Genomic DNA, 20,000 nt, shown 5'->3' with positions numbered 1-20,000 from the left:
GTGAATAATCGGTGTGTAAATGTGAATAATCGGTGTGTTTTGTTGCAGTACTCGCAGGCGTCCACGGTGCTGTCGGCTGGAGGCATCAGGCAGCAGTTCTCGCTCCCGGAGAACATCCTCCTGTCTCTGCACTCCGCCCACTTCATGAGGAACATCAACGTACGTCTGCTCCTCTTCACACTAAAGAACACACACTGTTCACACTAAAGAACACACACTGTTCACACTAAAGAACACACACTGTTCACACTAAAGAACACACACTGTTCACACTAAAGAACACACACTGTTCACACTAAAGAACACACACTGTTCACACTAAAGAACACACACACACACTGTTCACACTACACACACTGAACACACACTGTTCACACTAAAGAACACACACTGTTCACACTAAAGAACACACACTCAAGTTCACACTAAAGAACACACACTGTTCACACTAAAGAACACACACTGTTCACACTAAAGAACACACACTGACACTAAAGAACACACACTGTTCACACTAAAGAACACACACTGTTCACACTAAAGAACACACACTGTTCACACTAAAGAACACACACTGTTCACACTAAAGAACACACACTGTTCACACTAAAGAACAGACACACACACTGTTCACACTAAAGTTCACACTAAAGAACACACACTGACACACACTGAACACACTGTTCACACTAAAGAACACACACACTGTTCACACACTAAAAAACACACACTGTTCACACTAAAGAACACACACTGTTCACACTAAAGAACACACACTGACACACTAAAGAACACACACTGTTCACACTAAAGAACACACACTGTTCACACTACACACACTGTTCACACTAAAGAACACACACTGTTCACACTAAAGAACACACACTGTTCACACTAAAGAACACACACTGACACACTAAAGAACACACACTGTTCACACTAAAGAACACACACTGACACACTAAAGAACACACACTGTTCACACTAAAGAACACACACTGTTCACACTAAAGAACACACACTGTTCACACTAAAGAACACACACTGTTCACACTAAAGAACACACACTGTTCACACTAAAGAACACACACTGTTCACACTAAAGAACACACACTGTTCACACTACACACACTGTTCACACTAAGAACACACACTGTTTCACACTAAAGAACACACACTGTTCACACTGGTTTGTTTCAGATGGTTTAGTCCTGGTTTAGTGTTTAGTCCTGGTTTAGTCCTGGTTTAGTCCTGGTTTAGTCCTGGTTTAGTCAGTCAGTCCTGGTTTAGTCCTGGTTTAGTCCTGGTTTAGTCCTGGTTTAGTTCCTGGTTTAGTCCTGGTTTAGTCCTGGTTTAGTTCCTGGTTTAGTTCTGGTTTAGTCCTGGTTTAGTCCTGGTTTAGTCCTGGTTTAGTCTGGTTTAGTCCTGGTTTAGTTCTGGTTTAGTCCTGGTTTAGTCCTGGTTTAGTCCTGGTTTAGTCCTGGTTTAGTCCTGGTTTAGTCCTGGTTTAGTCTGGTTTAGTCCTGGTTTAGTTCTGGTTTAGTCCTGGTTTAGTCCTGGTTTAGTCTGGTTTAGTCCTGGTTTAGTCCTGGTTTAGTTCAGTCCTGGTTTAGTCTGGTTTAGTCTCAGTAGTCAGTTCTGGTTCCTGGTTTAGTAGTCCTCTGGTTTAGTCCTCTGTGTTTAGTCAGTAGTCTGGTACTTCAGTCTGGTTTAGTACAGTAGTACTCACGGTGGGTGGTGTGTTTCAGGATCATCTGGGTGTTCTGAACGAGGACCCGGTGGACCTGCAGTTCCAGCACTCGGGGTATTTGTTTGTGGCCAGTGAAGACGTGGCTCACATCATGGAGGAAAACTACAAGACGCAGAGGTCCAGGACTCTCACTTTGTTTCACATTATACGACGGGACAGTTTTAGATTAGAATTTTGTGGAAAGATAAAAGTGTCTCCATAGCAACAAGACGAGCACAAGAGCAGCCTGTGATTGGACCACAGAAAATATAAAATCTGCTCCACCTTCACATGTAAATATATTCAGAGTTTATGTTTCAACCAAATAAACGTCAGTCGTACACAAGACTAATTTAACTTCTCCTTTGCCATAAATATACAGACAATAAACAGATGATAGAAACACTGCAGTCACTCGACTGGGTCAGACCTGGTTTAGTCCTGGTTTAGACCTGGTTCAGTCCTGGTTCAGTCCTGGTTTAGTCCTGGTTTAGTCCTTGTTTAGACCTGGTTTAGTCCTGGTTTAGTCCTGGTTTAGACCTGGTTCAGTCCTGGTTTAGTCCTGGTTTTCGAGGTGTTTCTCTTTTCTTAAACGTGTCCCTGAGTACATATAAAGTGGAGCAGTTTAAAGTCACACTGTGGAACATCATCTGTTGCTGTGGCTCACGTTGATGTTTGTCGTGTTCAGATCTGCAGGAGCCAAAGTGTCTCTCCTGTCTCCCACTCAACTCAAGGACAAGTTTCCCTGGATCAACACTGACGGAGTCGTTCTGGCCTCGTACGGTGAGAGACACACAGACCCTCACAGGTTTAACACACACTCATGTTCTACTGTTCTACTGTTCTACTGTTCTAATGTTCTACTGTTCTAATGTTCTACTGTTCTAATGTTCTACTGTTCTAATGTTCTACTGTTCTACTGTTCTAATGTTCTACTGTTCTACTGTTCTACTGTTCTAATGTTCTACTGTTCTAATGTTCTACTGTTCTAATGTTCTACTGTTCTAACTGTTCTAATGTTCTACTGTTCTACTGTTCTAATGTTCTACTGTTCTACTGTTCTACTGTTCTAATGTTCTACTGTTCTACTGTTCTACTGTTCTACTGTTCTAATGTTCTGTTCTACTGTTCTAATGTTCTACTGTTCTACTGTTCTACTGTTCTAATGTTCTAATGTTCTGTTCTAATGTTCTACTGTTCTACTGTTCTACTGTTCTAATGTTCTACTGTTCTACTACTGTTCTACTGTTCTAATGTTCTACTGTTCTAATGTTCTACTGTTCTAATGTTCTACTGTTCTACTGTTCTACTGTTCTAATGTTCTACTGTTCTAATGTTCTAATGTTCTACTGTTCTAATGTTCTACTGTTCTAATGTTCTACTGTTCTACTGTTCTAATGTTCTACTGTTCTAATGTTCTACTGTTCTACTGTTCTACTGTTCTACTACTGTTCTACTGTTCTAATGTTCTAATGTTCTAATGTTCTACTGTTCTAACTGTTCTAATGTTCTACTGTTCTAATGTTCTAATGTTCTACTGTTCTACTGTTCTACTGTTCTACTGTTCTAATGTTCTACTGTTCTACTGTTCTAATGTTCTACTGTTCTAATGTTCTACTGTTCTACTGTTCTAATGTTCTACTGTTCTACTGTTCTAATGTTCTACTGTTCTACTGTTCTAATGTTCTACTGTTCTAATGTTCTAATGTTCTACTGTTCTACTGTTCTAATGTTCTACTGTTCTACTGTTCTAATGTTCTACTGTTCTACTGTTCTAATGTTCTACTGTTCTACTGTTCTACTGTTCTACTGTTCTACTAATGTTCTACTGTTCTAATGTTCTGTTCTACTGTTCTACTGTTCTACTGTTCTACTGTTCTACTGTTCTAATGTTCTACTGTTCTACTGTTCTAATGTTCTACTGTTCTACTGTTCTAATGTTCTACTGTTCTAATGTTCTACTGTTCTACTGTTCTACTGTTCTACTGTTCTACTGTTCTACTGTTCTACTGTTCTAATGTTCTACTGTTCTACTGTTCTACTGTTCTCTACTGTTTCTAATGTTCTACTGTTCTACTGTTCTACTGTTCTACTGTTCTACTGTTCTAATGTTCTACTGTTCTAATGTTCTACTGTTCTACTGTTCTACTGCTCTAATGTTCTACTGTTCTAATGTTCTACTCTTCTACTGTTCTACTGTTCTAATGTTCTACTGTTCTAATGTTCTACTGCTCTACTGTTCTACTGTTCTAATGTTCTACTGTTCTACTGTTCTAATGTTCTACTGTTCTACTGTTCTACTGTTCTAATGTTCTACTGTTCTCATGTTCTAATGTTCTACTGTTCTACTGTTCTAATGTTCTACTGTTCTAATGTTCTACTGTTCTAATGTTCTACTGTTCTACTGTTCTACTGTTCTAATGTTCTACTGTTCTCATGTTCTAATGTTCTACTGTTCTACTGTTCTAATGTTCTACTGTTCTACTGTTCTACTGTTCTACTGTTCTATGTTCTACTGTTCTCATGTTCTACTGTTCTCATGTTCTACTGTTCTCATGTTCTCATGTTCTGATGGTCCTGGTCACACTCAGAGCTGGAGTTGTGTTTGTTTGAGTTAATCTTCATTCTGAGTCTGTTACATCTCCAAAGCTCCAAACACTCTGTTCCACCTCGTGATGTCATGAAGTGGTTGTTTCCTTTTCTTTTTAGTTCAGTCGAGATCAGTGAATCCAGGACTGAAATAATCCAGACCAGAGGTGTTCACACTTTTTCATCATGTGAGCTTCTTACAAAATGACCAAGTCAAAATGATCGACCTGATACAAAGTCAAACAAACTGCACTGAAACACTCTGTGCCCTTTTCTGGACCCTCCCCCACAGTTTGAGAACCTCTTCTTTAAGAGAACTTCCTCTGGCACTTTACACAAAACTGTGAAAAAAGTGAAGGAAGATTTTTAAACCTGTTTTTTAAAGTTCCAAACTGGAGTTTCATTCTTTTGTGGTTTTGCAGTGATATTTACCAGCCTCTGCACGTTTACCAAACCAAACGCACATCGTGACAAACACAGATGCATTTGTCACTTTTGTTAGACAAACTTCAGCCAAATGTGGCAGTAGGTCTGTTCTGTAGATCCGCTCTATGCTGTAGACCTGCTTTGTGCCAACACTGGAACACAAATTTAGACTGGTTTTTGCTTCACGTTTGGTCTTGCTCTTCTAATCAGCCGCACTGTGGGAGGGGCTTGTGTTGGCTGTACGCAGGAAGGAGCGAGAGCGTGAAAAGGCGAGGGGCGGCGTGCTGACGTGAGGCAGGTGGACAGGTAGGATGTTTAGGAAGTTGAACCTGCCCTGTGATGCACGCTGGTACACGAGGGCACACGCTGTCGCAGACGAGCCGTGCGTAGGGAGCGTGTGTGTTTGTGATGCGCCGTAGAGTCTCCGCGGGTTTCAAATGAGCGCACAGGCTGCACTGAGACGCCCCACACGCTCCTGCACCCGCTACAAGTTTATTACCAACAGCAGCGGCCGGAATGAAATATGATCACACTTGTTGAGTGTCAGACCTCGAGTGAGAGACAAGACCGAGTCCAAACACGAGTCCGAGACGAGACACGACGATCTACCCACACGACCTTGGAGATCGACTGTAGATCGAGATCGATGTATTGAGCACCACTGATCTAGATGATTCTAGTAAAGATGTGTGGAGTTTAAAAACACAGTGGGACACTTCCTGTATGACCACATGATGACATCACGAGGTGGAACAGAGTGTTTTGTGTCTGCAGTTTTCAGCTTGTTACTTTAATAGAAGTCGCTGTGTTTAGTTTAGTTTGAGAATTAAATACAAAAGTTATTTTCTGAGAAGTGACGGACGACATCAAACTGGGACCAGGATCATGAACTGTGTGTGCGTCTTGTGTGTTGTGTTGTGTGTTTCAGTTGTGTGTTTCGTTTGTGTTGTGTTTTCAGTTGTGTGTTTCGTTGTGTGTTGTGTGTTTCAGTTGTGTGTTGTGTGTTTCGTTTGTGTTGTTTCAGTTGTGTGTTTCAGTTGTGTGTTGTGTGTTTCATTTGTGTGTTTCAGTTGTGTGTTGTGTGTTTCAGTTGTGTGTTTCAGTTGTGTTGTGTGTTTCAGTTGTGTGTTTCGTTTGTGTGTTTCAGGCCTGGAGAACGAGGGCTGGTTTGATCCCTGGTCTCTGCTCAGTTCGTTCAGGAGGAAGGCCGTGTCCATGGGAGTGACGCCGTGTCGAGGAGAAGTCACAGGTCACACACACACACACACACACCTCCTCTCCTCCAGACAGGAGCAGACAGGTGCAGACAGGAGCACTAACCCTGTGTGTGTGTTTCAGGTTTCCAGTACAAAACAAACACCGTGTCGACTCGAGACGGGGACGAGGTGACTCTGCGCAGGATCAAATCTGTCAAAGTGAGTCCCAACAGTGCCTCCAGTTAGTGTGTGTGTGTGAAAGTGAGTCCCAACAGTGCTTCCAGTTAGTGTTTGTGTGTGAAAGTGAGTCCCAACAGTGCCTCCAGTTAGTGTGTGTGTATGTGTGTGCGTTGTGTGTGAAAATGAGTCCCAACAATGCATCCAGTCTGTGCCCTCGTGTGGTGTGTGCCCTCACGTGTGCTCTGTGCCCTCGTGTGGTGTGTGCCCTCACGTGTGCTCTGTGCCCTCATGTGCTCTGTGCCCTCATGTGTCGCTGTACCCAGGTCCAGATGCCCAACAGTCTGGAGTACCAGCCGGTGGAGTGTTCCATTGTGGTGAACGCGGCGGGGGCCTTCTCCGGGAGACTGGCACAGATGTTGGGCATCGGCGTTGGGCCCGAGGACTCCGTGGAGGGGGTGCCCGTGCCCGTGGAGCCCCGGAAGAGGTTTGGCGGGTCGGGGGGAGCGGGTGTGGGGCGGTGCCTGGCGGGTCGGGGGGAGCGGGTGTGGGGCAGTGCTTGGTGGGTCGGGGGAGCGGGTGTGGGGCGGTGCTTGTTCCTGACGCACACGTTTCCTCGTGTTCTCGTTCATGTTCTCGTTCATGTTCTCGTTCATGTTCTCGTTCATGTTCTCGATGTTCTCGTGCAGGTTCTCGTTCATGTTCTCGTTCATGTTCTCGTTCATGTTCTCGATGTTCTCGTGCAGGTTCGTGTACGTGGTGCACTGTCCGGACGGGCCCGGTCTGGACACGCCCTTCCTCATCGATTATTCCGGAGTTTACTTCAGGAGGGAGGGACTCGGGGGGAACTACATCACCGGAGCGTCGCCTCTGGAGGTGTGACGCAAACGACACACAACACAACACAACAACAACAACAACAACAACAACAACAACAACAACAACACAGTGACACAACACAATAACACAACAACACAACAACAACAACAACACAACAACAATACAACAACAACAACAACACAACAACAACAACAACAACAACAACAATACAACAACAACAACAACAACAACAACAACAACAACAACAACAACAACAACACAACAACAACAACAACAATACAACAACAATACAACAACAATAACACAACAACAACAACAAAACAACAACAACACAACAACAATACAACAACAACAACACAACAACAATACAACAACCACAACAACAATACAACAACAGCACACAACAACAACAACAACAACACAACAACAACAACAACAACAACAACAACACAACACAACACAACAACACAACAACAACAACAACACAACACAACAACAACAACAACAACAACAACAACAACAACACAGTGACACAACACAATAACACAACAACACAACAACAACAACAACAACAACAACAACAACACACACAACAACACAGTGACACAACACAATAACACAACAATACAACCACAACAACAACAATACAACCACAACAACAACCACAACAACACAACAACAACACAACAACACAGTGACACAACACAATAAATCCAACATCATCAGTCCTTGTGTCGTTCGTTCATTTGTTTTTCAAAATAAAATAAAAAAACTAATATTTTCTTCATTATTTGTCTCCAAATCCAAAATGAAAAAACAGTTTTCAATTTTGTGTTTAAATGAAAAATGGAAAAAAATGGATAACCAGGTCTGAACCAGGTCTGAACCAGGTCTGAACCAGGTCTGAACCAGGTCTGAACCAGGTCTGGGACCAGACCGTGATTGAGACGGGCCTGAGGCCAGGACCAGACCACAGCTTTAAGTGTTTCTTTTGTGTCAGATTACAGTGATGCAGGTGGAAGAAGTACTCCGGAGCAAAAAAATACTCAAGTAAAAGTAAAAGTATCACATGAAAAATCTACTTAAGTAGAAGTATTAAAGTACCTGTTTAAAAATGTACTTTAGTGAATATTTTGACGTCTTATAAAACTTCAAAAGTCTTGAATTTGATGCAGAATTTTGAGCAAAAACAATTGAATCAGTCGTTTTTTCCAGCTTTTTTACTGTTGTTTTTTCCTGTATCTCTGTTGTGTGTGTGTGTGTGTTGTGTGTGTGTTGTGTTGTGTTGTGTGTTGTGTGTGTGGTGTGTGTCTGTGTTGTGTGTGTGTGTGTGTTGTGTTGTGTTGTGTGTGTGTGTGTGTGTGTGTGTTGTGTGTGTGTGGGTTGTGTGTCTGTGGTGTGTGTTGTGTGTGTGTCTGTGTTGTGTGTTGTGTGGTGTGTGTCTGTGTTGTGCGTGTGTTGTGTGGTGTGTGTGTTGTGTGTGTGTCTGTGTTGTGTGTGTGTGTGTGTGTGTGTGTGTGTCTGTGTTGTGTGTGTGTGTGTGTGTGTGTGTGTGTGTGTGTGTGTGTGTGTGTGTGTCGTGTGTTGTGTGTGTGTGTGTGTGTGTGTGTGTGTGTGTGTGTGTGTGTGTGTGTGTGTGTGTGTGTGTGTGTGTGTGTGTGTGTGTGTGTGTGTGTGTGTGTGTGTGTGTGTGTGTGTGTGTGTGTGTGTGTGTGTGTGTGTGTGTGTGTGTGTGTGTGTGTGTGTGTGTGTGTGTGTGTGTGTGTGTGTGTGTGTGTGTGTGTGTGTGTGTGTGTGTGTGTGTGTGTGTGTGTGTGTGTGTGTGTGTGTGTGTGTGTGTGTTGTGTGTGTGTGTGTGTGTGTGTGTGTGTGTGTGTGTGTGTGTGTTGTGTGTGTGTGTGTGTGTGTGTGTGTGTGTGTGTGTGTGTGTGTGTGTGTGTGTGTGTGTGTGTGTGTGTGTGTGTGTGTGTGTGTGTGTGTGTGTGTGTGTGTGTGTGTGTGTGTGTGTGTGTGTGTGTGTGTGTGTGTGTGTGTGTGTGTGTGTGTGTGTGTGTGTGTGTGTGTGTGTGTGTGTGTGTGTGTGTGTGTGTGTGTGTGTGTGTGTGTGTGTGTGTGTGTGTGTCTGTGTGTGTGTGTGTGTGTGTGTGTGTGTGTGTGTGTGTGTGTGTGTGTGTGTGTGTGTGTGTGTGTGTGTGTGTGTGTGTGTGTGTGTGTGTGTGTTGTGTGTGTTTCTCGTGTTCAGGCCGAGGAGCCGGACCCCAGGGACCTGGAGGTCGACCATCAGTTCTTCGTGGACAAAGTGTGGCCCAGTCTGGCTCAACGTGTCCCTGCGTTTGAACGACTCAAGGTACAAAAAACAGATTCATCCCAATGTAAATGTGTGTGTGTAAATGTGTGTAAATGTGTGTGTGTGTAAATGTGTGTAAATGTGTGTGTGTGTAAATGTGTGTGTCTAAGTGTGTGTGTGTAAATGTGTGTGTGTGTAAATGTGTGTAAATGTGTGTGTGTAAATGTGTGTAAATGTGTGTGTGTGTAAATGTGTGTGTGTAAATGTGTGTGTAAATGTGTGTGTGTGTAAATGTGTGTGTCTAAGTGTGTGTGTAAATGTGTGTGTGTGTAAATGTGTGTGTGTGTGTGTGTAAGTGTGTGTGTAAATGTGTGTGTGTAAATGTAAATGTATGTGTAAGTGTATGTCTAAATACGTGTGTAAATGTGTGTGTATGTGTGTGTAAGTGTGTGTGTAAATGTGTGTGTAAATGTGTGTGTGTGTAAATGTGTGTGTAAGTGTATGTCCAAATATGTGTGTAAATGTGTGTGAATGTGTGTGCAAATGTAAATGTGTGTGTAAATGTGTGTATAAGTGTCTGTGTGTGTGTGTAAGTGTAACATTTACACACATTTACACACACACTTACACACACATGTGCCCGTTGTGGTGTAAAGTCGGGTCCTGGGTTGTGGTTCTTTAAACGTGTGTCTGGTCCTGTTGTGTGTCGGGGGCAGGTGTCCAGCGCCTGGGCGGGTTTCTACGACTACAACACCTTCGACCAGAACGGCATCGTGGGCCTGCACCCCCTCGTCAACAACATGTACTTCGCCACGGGCTTCAGCGGCCACGGCCTGCAGCACTCGCCCGCCGTGGGCCGAGGCCTCGCCGAACTCATCCTGGACGGAGCCTTCACGACCATCGACCTGAGCGCCCTGGACTTCAGACGGATCTACAGCCGAGAGCCCGTCCTGGAGCGGAACATCGTGTGACCGCGGCGTCGGGAGCGGAACATCGTGTGACCGCGGCGTCGGGAGAGGAACATCGTGTGACCGCGGCGTCGGGAGGGAACATCGTGTGACCGCGGCGTCGGGAGGGGAACATCGTGTGACCGCGGCGTCGGGAGGGGAACATCGTGTGACCGCGGAGGGGAACATCGTGTGACCGCGGCGTCGGGAGGGGGACGTGGTGCGACCGCGGCGTCGGGAGGGGGACGTGGTGCGACCGCGGCGTCGGGAGGGGGACGTGGTGCGACCGCGGCGTCGGGAGGGGGACGTGGTGCGACCGCGGCGTCGGGAGGGGGACATGGTGCGACCGCGGCGTCGGGAGGGGGACATGGTGCGACCGCGGCGTCGGGAGGGGGACATCGCGGCGTCGGGAGGGGGACATCGCGGCGTCGGGAGGGGGACATGGTGCGACCGCGGCGTCGGGAGGGGGACATCGCGGCGTCGGGAGGGGGACATCGCGGCGTCGGGAGGGGGACATGGTGCGACCGCGGCGTCGGGAGGGGACATCGCGGCGTCGGGAGGGGGACATCGCGGCGTCGGGAGGGGGACATCGCGGCGTCGGGAGGGGGACATCGCGGCGCTCGCCCACACGGGGCTCCTCCTCTGACTCTTTACATCAGACTGTGTACAGAATGTTCCGCAGTGCGACATTAAACTTCTGAGATGATTTCTTGGGCTCTGGGTCGTTTTATTTCTCATAAATACTTTGTTCTGACTGAGCGGCGTCGCCTCTTCACAGATCTCACCTGTAAAGTCCAGCCCGGGGCCGTGTCCTGCTCGTCTCTGTGGAGATGGTTTAATGCCACAATCTGGAACATTGCAGGTAAAGCAAGAACATCTCCATGGACACCAGCAGCTGACGGGCCCCGCACCAGGACTAAACCAGGACTAAACCAGGACTAAACCAGGACTAAACCAGGACTAAACCAGGTCTAAACCAGGACTAAACCAGGACTAAACCAGGTCTAAACCAGGATAAACCAGGACTAAACCAGGTCTAAACCAGGACTAAACCAGGACTAAACCAGGTCTAAACCAGGATTAAACCAGGTCTAAACCAGGTCTAAACCAGGACTAAACCAGGACTAAACCAGGACTAAACCAGGTCTAAACCAGGATTAAACCAGGTCTAAACCAGGTCTAAACCAGGACCAGGTAAACCAGGTCTAAACCAGGTCTAAACCAGGTCTAAACTAAACCAGGTCTAACTAAACCAAACCAGGACTAAACCAGGTCTAAACCAGGTCTAAACCAGGACTAAACCAGGTCTAAACCAGGACTAAACCAGATCTAAACCAGGTCTAAACCAGGACTAAACCAGGACTAAACAGGTCTAAACCAGGACTAAACCAGGTCTAAACCAGGACTAAACCAGATCTAAACCAGGTCTAAACCAGGACTAAACCAGGACTAAACCAGGACTAAACCAGGTCTAAACCAGGACTAAACCAGGTCTAAACCAGGACTAAACCAGGTCTAAACCAGGACTAAACCAGGTCTAAACCAGGACTAAACCAGGACTAAACCAGGTCTAAACCAGGACTAAACCACCAGGACTAAAACCAGGTCTAAACCAGGACTAAACCAGATCTAAACCAGGTCTAAACCAGGTCTAAACCAGAACTAAACCAGGTCTAAACCAGGACTAAACCAGGTCTAAACCAGGACTAAACCAGATCTAAACCAGGTCTAAACCAGGACAAAACCAGGACTAAACCAGGACTAAACCAGGACTAAACCAGGTCTAAACCAGGACTAAACCAGGTCTAAACCAGGACTAAACCAGGTCTAAACCAGGTCAGGACTAAACCAGATCTAAACCAGGTCTAAACCAGGACTAAACCAGGACTAAACCAGGACTAAACCAGGTCTAAACCAGGACTAAACCAGGTCTAAACCAGATCTAAACCAGGTCTAAACCAGGTCTAAACCTAAACCAGGTCTAAAACCAGGACTAAACCAGGTCTAAACCAGGACTAAACCAGATCTAAACCAGGTCTAAACCAGGACTAAACCAGGACTAAACCAGGACTAAACCAGGTCTAAACCAGGACTAAACCAGGACTAAACCAGGTCTAAACCAGGACTAAACCAGGTCTAAACCTAAACCAGGACTAAACCAGGACTAAACCAGGTCTAAACCAGGTCTAAACCAGGTCTAAACCAGGACTAAACCAGGTCTAAACCAGGACTAAACCAGATCTAAACCAGGTTGTGACGGAGTCGCTGCGTCCGAGTGTGTGTTTACTTAATCACACCTGAACAAGCCCGCGCCAACTACCCCCTGGTTTCATTCATTCTGCACCGTTCCCGCTCTGTTGCTCCTCGTCTGTCCACTCTGGTCTCCGCTACATATTTTCCGTCCGCTCACCACCGCAGGAGCCTTGGCTGCACACACGTCCACTGCCAAATCCTTCACCTCCATAACCTCGTCTTCCATCTACCTTTCCTCATTATTAATTAATTAATTAATTTTCTTTATTTGGGAACTTTAACACCTATTAAACACTCAAAAAAACATCCTTCTGACTAAACCATCGTTATTACAGCAAGATAGAACCCGTCACACAGGTCTAAACCAGGTCTAAACCAGGTCTAAACCAGGTCTAAACCAGGTCTAAACCAGGTCTAAACCAGGTCTAAACCAGGACTAAACCAGGTCTAAACCAGGTCTAAACCAGGACTAAACCAGGTCTAAACCAGGTCTAAACCAGGTCTAAACCAGGTCTAAAACCAGGACTAAACCAGGACTAAAACCAGGTCTAAACCAGAACTAAACCAGGTCTAAACCAGGACTAAACCAGGTCTAAACCAGGATTAAACCAGGTCTAAACCAGGTCTAAACCAGGACTAAACCAGGTCTAAACCAGGATTAAACCAGGTCTAAACCAGGTCTAAACCAGGACTAAACCAGGTCTAAACCAGGTCTAAACCAGGTTTAAACCAGGACTAAACCAGGACTAAACCAGGTCTAAACCAGGTCTAAACCAGGTCTAAACCAGGACTAAACCAGGACTAAATCCTGCTGTGTGGACGTGTTTCTTCGTCTTTTATCAATAATATTTTTAATTTGGTTCAGTAAAGTTTGGACTTTTTATTTTCTTTTATCAGATAAAACTTCTTATGTGAAGATTTCCTCGTCTTTGTTTCTCTACAACAAATCAAGTAATCCAAAGTAATCAGATTACATTACTCACTTTAAGTCATTTAATGGATTCTGTTACAAACTACATTTGGGGTGTGTAATCTGTAATCTGTAATCTGTAGGGGATTACATTTGAAAGTACATTTCCTGCTCTTGGATTTGGAGCGTCGTGTGTCAGACTCGTCACCAGGGGGCGACGCTCACGTTTACAAAAACATTGACTTTGTCACATTTGGAATTTTAAAGCTGCACCGTGTCACTTTTCTGCTGGAGGCTTCGTCAGACGCTTGTCTCCACGGAGACCAAACCACACACAGTTACAGGTCAGATCTGTGGAGAGGCGACGCCGCTCACACTCACAATGTCTGATTATATATGGATTTAGTCCTGGTTTAGACCTGGTTTAGTCCTGGTTTAGACCAGGTTTAGTCCTGGTTTAGTCCTGGTTTAGACCTGGTTTAGTCCTGGTTTTAGACCTGGTTTAGTCCTGGTTTAGTCCTGGTTTTAGACCTGGTTTAGTCCTGGTTTAGACCTGGTTTAGTCCTGGTTTAGACCTGGTTTAGTCCTGGTTTAGTCCTGGTTTAGTCCTGGTTTAGTCCTGGTTTAGTCCAGGTTCAGTTTATTGTCGTAATGACGCCAGATTAATATTAATATTTGTTTTTAATTTTATTTTAAATATTTTTTTGTTTTCTTCTGTAAAAATGACAAAAACAGGTTTTTATTTTCATAAATGTTTTTAATAAATCTCAGCAAACAAAGAAAATCTGTCAGTTTGATTTGAAGTAAAAGTTTGATTTGAAGTAAAAGTTTGATTTGAAGTAAAAGTTTGATTTGAAGTAAAAGTTTGATTTGAAGTAAAAGTTTGATTTGAAGTAAAAGTTTGATTTGAAGTAAAAGTTTGATTTGAAGTAAAAGTTTGATTTGAAGTAAAAGTTTGATTTGAAGTGAATCTCAGACTCAGAATCAACGATCACATGAAAAGTGTCAGAAAATCACCTGGAGCAAAATCAGCCACGTTTACAAATCATCAAATCAAACATCAAATATCAAATATTAAAATCAAAATCAAACCCAGACCTGAACCTGAAACACTCGTCCAGAAAAGTCCCACACTGTGTCTTTAATCAAACATTTTGGTTGTTTTGAATCAGATTTTCTGTATTTTGACTCAAACTAATGTCAGTTTGTGTCTTTACTGTTTCACTTTGGTCCAAAACTGAGACTCTGGGACATTTGTGTAGAAACTTTGGGACAAATCTGTGTTTTTGTGTAAATCTGTGGGACGGAGACACAGACTCAAGACGAGGACCAAACCACCAAACTGATTTTATTTTCAAAATAAAACCAACAAGAAGAAAACCAAAAAACTAACATTTTCTTTAATATTTGTCTCCAAAAACCAAAATGAGAAAACAGAAAATGAACTAAACCAGGACTAAACCAGGACTAAACCAGGACTAAACCAGGACTAAACCAGGTCTAAACCAGGACTAAACCAGGACTAAACCAGGTCTAAACCAGGACTAAACCAGGACTAACCAGGTCTAAACCAGGTCTAAACTAAACAGGTCTAAACCAGGACTAACCAGGACTAAACCAGGTCTAAACCAGGACTAAACCAGGTCTAAACCAGGAAACCAGGACTAAACCAGGTCTAAACAGGACTAAACCAGGAAACCAGGTCTAAACCAGGTCTAAACCAGGACTAAACCAGGTCTAAACAGGACTAAACCAGGACTAAACCAGGACTAAACCAGGACTAAACCAGGTCTAACCAGGTCTAAACCAGGACTAAACCAGGTCTAAACCAGGTCTAAACCTAAACCAGGACTAAACCAGGTCTAAACCAGGACTAACCAGGACTGAACCAGGTCTAAACCAGGTCTAAACCAGGACTAAACCAGGTCTAAACCAGGACTAAACCAGGACTAAACCAAGGACTAAACCAGGTCTAAACCAGGACTAAACCAGGACTAACCAGGTCTAAACCAGGTCTAAAACCAGGACTAAACCAGGTCTAAACCAGGACTAAACCAGGACTAAACCAGGTCTAAACCAGGTCTAAACCAGGACTAAACCAGGTCTAAACCAGGACTAAACCAGGACTAAACCAGGACTAAACCAGGACTAAACCAGGTCTAAACCAGGTCTAAACCAGGACTAAACCAGGTCTAAACCAGGTCTAAACCAGGACTAAACCAGGACTAAACCAGGTCTAAACCAGGACTAAACCAGGACTAAACCAGGTCTAAACCAGGTCTAAACCAGGACTAAACCAGGACTAAACCAGGACTAAACCGGTCTCAGTCGCGGTCTGAGTCCTGATCTTGTCCAGTTTTGGTCCCGGTCTGGTCCTGGTCTGGTCCTGGTCTCAGTCCTGATTACCCAACAGTCTACGCTGGAGCACCTCCTGTCTAATCCCGACACTTAGTCCAGCTTTAGTCCTGGTTTAGTCCTGGTTTAGTCCTGGTTTAGTCCTGGTTTAGTCCTGGTTTAGTCCATTATCTGTTTTTTTGTTTTTTGTTTTTTAATTTATTTTGATTTTGGAGACAAATAATGAAGATTATATTATTATTATTATTTAGTTTTTCTTATTTTTGAAAATCGAGTCGGACTAAACGTCTGGACTCTTCTTCTTCTTCTCTTCGGTCTGGGAGTCGGACTCGGGAGTCGGACTCGGGAGTCGGACTCGGGGGTCGGACTCGGGAGTCGGACTCGGGAGTCGGACTCGGGAGTCGGACTCGGGAGTCGGACTCAGGGCATGAACTTGGCTCCTTTCATTCGGGGGATGATGTGCATGTCCCTGACGTCGTGGTGCCGCAGGATCCAGCACAGGAAGCGCTCGGTGCCGATGCCCCAGCCGCTGGTGACGAGCGGCCGCGCGCGCCGCATGTCCACGTACCACCGGTACGAGTCCTCGGGCACAGCGTGGTGCCTCAGCGCGTCTTGCACCAGGGCGGGCGACGGGTGACGCTCCCCTAACCCCACCGTCTCTCCCAGTCCGATCAGGAGGTCCGCCGCCTTGGCCTTCCGCCGCCCCGCGCCGTCCGCGTCCGCGTCCGCGTCCGCGTACGCCTGGTAAAACGGCACGGCCAGATGATCCATGTCCGTGAGCCACACCGCGCCGCCGAACTTCTCCATCAACAGACGCTCGCCTTTCCTCGTGAGCTTCCGGCCGAACTGCGGTTGTCCGTCCTGCACCCAGTCCAGGCAGTCGGGTTCGGTCATCATCGGGATGGCGTCGTCCAGGGTGACGCGCGGGAGCGGACGATTCCCTGCGAGTTTACGGAGCAGATCTGTGGCGTGCGAAAGGCTCCCGGCCGTTTTCAGGATGACGTCGGAGTGATTTTTCAACATGGCCTCGGTCAGATGAGCCACGTATCCCTCCGCGACGGAAATGGCGTCGTTCATGTTTCCCCGCAGTTCGCACTCCACGTGGTAGAACTGGTTCAGGTGCGTGTCGTCCGGGTCCTCGCCTCGGAAACTGGGAGAAATGTAGTACGTCCCCGGGAGGTCGTCCTGGAAGCGCAGGAAGTACTCGAGTACGAACTGCATGGAGTCGGCCAGGTACACGTCGTGACCCAAGAGGTGAACGGACACGGGTTCGGAGTCGGAGCCCAGACCCATGGGCGAGGAGATGGTGTCTGTGGTCAGCGGCGTCAGGGCGTACGAGTACCGGCGCACGGTGTGAAAATACTCCACGGTGCTGTGGAAGAGCGTGTTTTGAATTCGGAACAGATTACGGTACCAGTCGCTCGTGATGGCGGCGGTCGCGTGCGACTGGGGGAGCTGCCACGAGCGCGGAGGTCGGCACTGCGTGAGTTTAGCGTGAACGGTTTTCAGATCGTCCAAATCGGCAGCCGGACCGTCCGCGGACGACACGAACCCGGGGTACGTTTGGAAGGATTCCGCTGGAGTTTTGGTTTGGAGCTCGGTGCCGGTCGGCGCGGGCAGCAGAGGAAACAGTTTGGCGTGGGCGTAATCGACCTCGAACCCTTCAAAGACCAGAGCCACGCCTCGCGCTCGCAGCCCTTTTCGGACAAGTCGAGCCACTTTATAAGTGGCCAAGATCAGCGCCTCGTAGTCCGCGCTTCCCAGGCGGAACACGTCACTGGGCAGAGGTTTCCGCGGGACGACGACGGTGCATCCGGGCGTGTTGGGGTACGGGCTCAAAAACGCGACATGAGCTTCGTCCTCCCAGACCCTCCACTGCTGCTGCGCGCCGCGGACGATGCGGCTGAAGAGGTCGTCGCGATCGCGGTCGCCGTGAAAATCGAAACAGGGCGGAGCGTTTGGCGTCGGTAAAACATTTCTAATCTTCGCCTGGACTTCGGTTAGTTCTTCGGGGTTCCATTTGAGGCCATTTTTCGACGTACAGAAGCCGGGGTCATAGGCGTTAAATTCTTGGTCTGGCGCCACCTGCGGCTGCCACTTGGGGGAGACACCGTGCAGGGGGAGGAGTCTGATTTGCGCTGGATGCTTTTGTGACGGGTAAAAAACAAGAGAACATCGCTGTGCCGCGAGGCGCTCACACAACAGGTGGGACACACATTTCGCCGCCTCCAGCAGGGCCACGTAGTCCGGGATTGGTAAATTGAAAATGCTCTCTGCCCCGCTGAAGGTCTTTCGCGTCAGGACGGTTGCGCCGGGCGTCCAGGGGTTGGGGTGCAGATGTGCCACCAGCTCATCCGACTCCCAAATTGCATGAGAGACGTTTTTCATGGGCCTTAAAGCTTCGACTCGAGGGATACCGTTTATTATCGTCCCCACGAACATAACACCGGCGTTAGTTTCTATCACGGCGTCGCCCTTCCTGTCGACGGCGATGACCCGCGCAGACGCCTTTCAGGTGGTCCTCCATCACCTCCCTGCACGCCTGCCTAAGACTGTACCCTTTGTGGCGGTAGAGGCCGGCTATTTTGTGCGCGACCGAGTGTCTGAGAAACACGTCGCCGTCACCGGAGCAGGAGATCGCTACGCTGTCGTCCGCGTACACGCCCGCTCCGACCACCGCCGTGTCCCCAACTCGCCCCTTTAACTTCCCCACGAGCCCGCCGGTGGAGGCCGCGGCGGCTAAACCTCGCTCGGAGTCTAAAGCTACCGCGCCGACCGTTTGGGGGTGGCTGTTCTTCTGTTTGCTGTCGTTACTGAGCTTGGCGGTGAGTTGTCCCTGCCTGACGTAGGTGTGGAAGTACGTGGGCTCGACCGGCCTGTCCCTGTCGTCCTGCGCCTGCCAGAACTCCTCCGCCCCCTGCCCTACGAGAAGCGCGTGCTGGCATTTCTCCATCACGCTCCTGGCTGCTTTGATCGGGTTCTTAACATGCTCCACACAGGCGACGGACCCTGACTTCATGGACCGGCCGTCGACGATGCTCGCTTCCAGTTCGTGCTTGCCTTCCTGGTTGAGCACCGAGCCTTTACCGGCGTTAAACAGGAAGCAGTTCTCCAGCGCCTCCACCGACCTCTGAACCGCGTCTACGCTCTTCCCGCCCTGTTGCAGAACCTGAGATCCGACAGATAAAGCTGCTTCTAAAGCAAACTCGATAACTCTGACCACCAAAGGGTTCATCATCAGGTCCTCTCCAGCCCCGCCGTGGATTAACAAAGTGCAGGCAGGACTGGATTTGGGGGCAAAGTCGTGAGTATCCGCGTAACAAAGTTCTCCGTTCATTTTATCAGTTTGACCTTTTTGCAGAAGACATTCCAGAGCCCCCATCTGACATGCGATGGAATACCTCAGCGCTATGAGCTGGACTAACTGCAGACTTGACTTCAGATTTTCAGTGAGATTGTCCAAGTTCTGAGTAAAAGTCCCTTTGGCGTTCAGCAGAATGCGAACATTGTCTTTCTTTCCAAAGTACGTTACTGAGAGCTGGTTTTGAGCATAGACGTTGCCGACAATGCACTCGACGCCGTCCAGCAGACTCCCCGAGAGGTACACAGACGGGCAGCCGAAGGGGTCGAAGAACTTTCTCAGAGGGTTGTCCGAGGGCAAAGACCTCCGCAGGGCAGCCAGGTGAGGGCCCACTCCTCGCCCGTTCTTAGTGTTTTTGATCAGGGCTTTGTGCTCCAGAAAAGCGACATGGAAGAGGCGTAAGATCTCTGGAGCGCACTGGCCGGTGTTCTCCGGGCTCATGCTGGAGGCTATCGCGTCGATCAGCCTGCGGGAATGGCAGGTGAGGGAGTAGGTGGGGTCACATCGACCGTGTTTGAAGTGGCGCATATGGGTGGGCGTGACCAGGATGTGACTAGACGCTGACTCCCCTTCGGTCTGCCTCAGGGCGAGCTGCAGTGAGAAGGTGATCCAGGCGTCGTACAGACCTCTGTGCCCGCTGAGGGTGGCCAGGGCGTCAGGATACGCGGGCAGGTCGAAGGAGAGGATGGGGTAAGTGCATTTTCTGTTGGAACTTGGTTGTGGATATTTGACACCTTCTAAAGGCAACGATAAAGACACTGGACCAGCAGAAGTGACAGACCCGTTCAGGTTTGGAGAGTCACCGCGGACTCCACTGAAGTCCACAGTCTCAGACAGATTGTAAATGGCCTTCGTCACGAGACAGGCCACCATCCCGTCCACCCCAGTGTGTTCAAACAGCATCCCAGCAGTGCTGTCCCGGAACACCAC

The 20,000-nt window shown here is 47.3% G+C and overlaps 2 protein-coding genes across 2 annotated transcripts in view; one reads left to right on the top strand and one right to left on the bottom strand.

Moving 5' to 3' along the window:
- Positions 1–10,405, top strand: part of foxred1 (FAD-dependent oxidoreductase domain containing 1) — a 22,990-nt gene extending 12,585 nt beyond the window's left edge. Inside the window, exons 5-13 of the mRNA XM_055148292.1 lie at positions 49–159; positions 1,749–1,867; positions 2,418–2,512; positions 5,892–5,993; positions 6,083–6,159; positions 6,444–6,604; positions 6,864–6,993; positions 9,200–9,304; positions 9,961–10,405. Coding sequence (XP_055004267.1) covers positions 49–159; positions 1,749–1,867; positions 2,418–2,512; positions 5,892–5,993; positions 6,083–6,159; positions 6,444–6,604; positions 6,864–6,993; positions 9,200–9,304; positions 9,961–10,215 — 1,155 coding nt within the window. The 3' untranslated portion in view covers positions 10,216–10,405. The remainder of the gene's footprint in view (positions 1–48; positions 160–1,748; positions 1,868–2,417; positions 2,513–5,891; positions 5,994–6,082; positions 6,160–6,443; positions 6,605–6,863; positions 6,994–9,199; positions 9,305–9,960) is intronic.
- A 5,724-nt stretch (positions 10,406–16,129) lies between these two features.
- si:ch211-256m1.8 (uncharacterized) lies at positions 16,130–18,952 on the bottom strand. Its single transcript, XM_055148291.1, is given in 2 exon segments — positions 16,130–18,159; positions 18,161–18,952. Coding segments are annotated over 2 exon segments (2,814 nt in total). The 5' UTR covers positions 18,945–18,952.
- Between the last annotated feature and the right edge of the window lie 1,048 nt (positions 18,953–20,000).

The sequence above is a fragment of the Boleophthalmus pectinirostris genome, unplaced genomic scaffold (assembly GCF_026225935.1).
Source record: "Boleophthalmus pectinirostris isolate CB_2022bp ecotype Guang Dong unplaced genomic scaffold, ASM2622593v1 HiC_scaffold_12, whole genome shotgun sequence".
NCBI lineage: Eukaryota > Metazoa > Chordata > Actinopteri > Gobiiformes > Gobiidae > Boleophthalmus > Boleophthalmus pectinirostris.
This window is presented reverse-complemented; position numbering and strand designations above follow the sequence as displayed.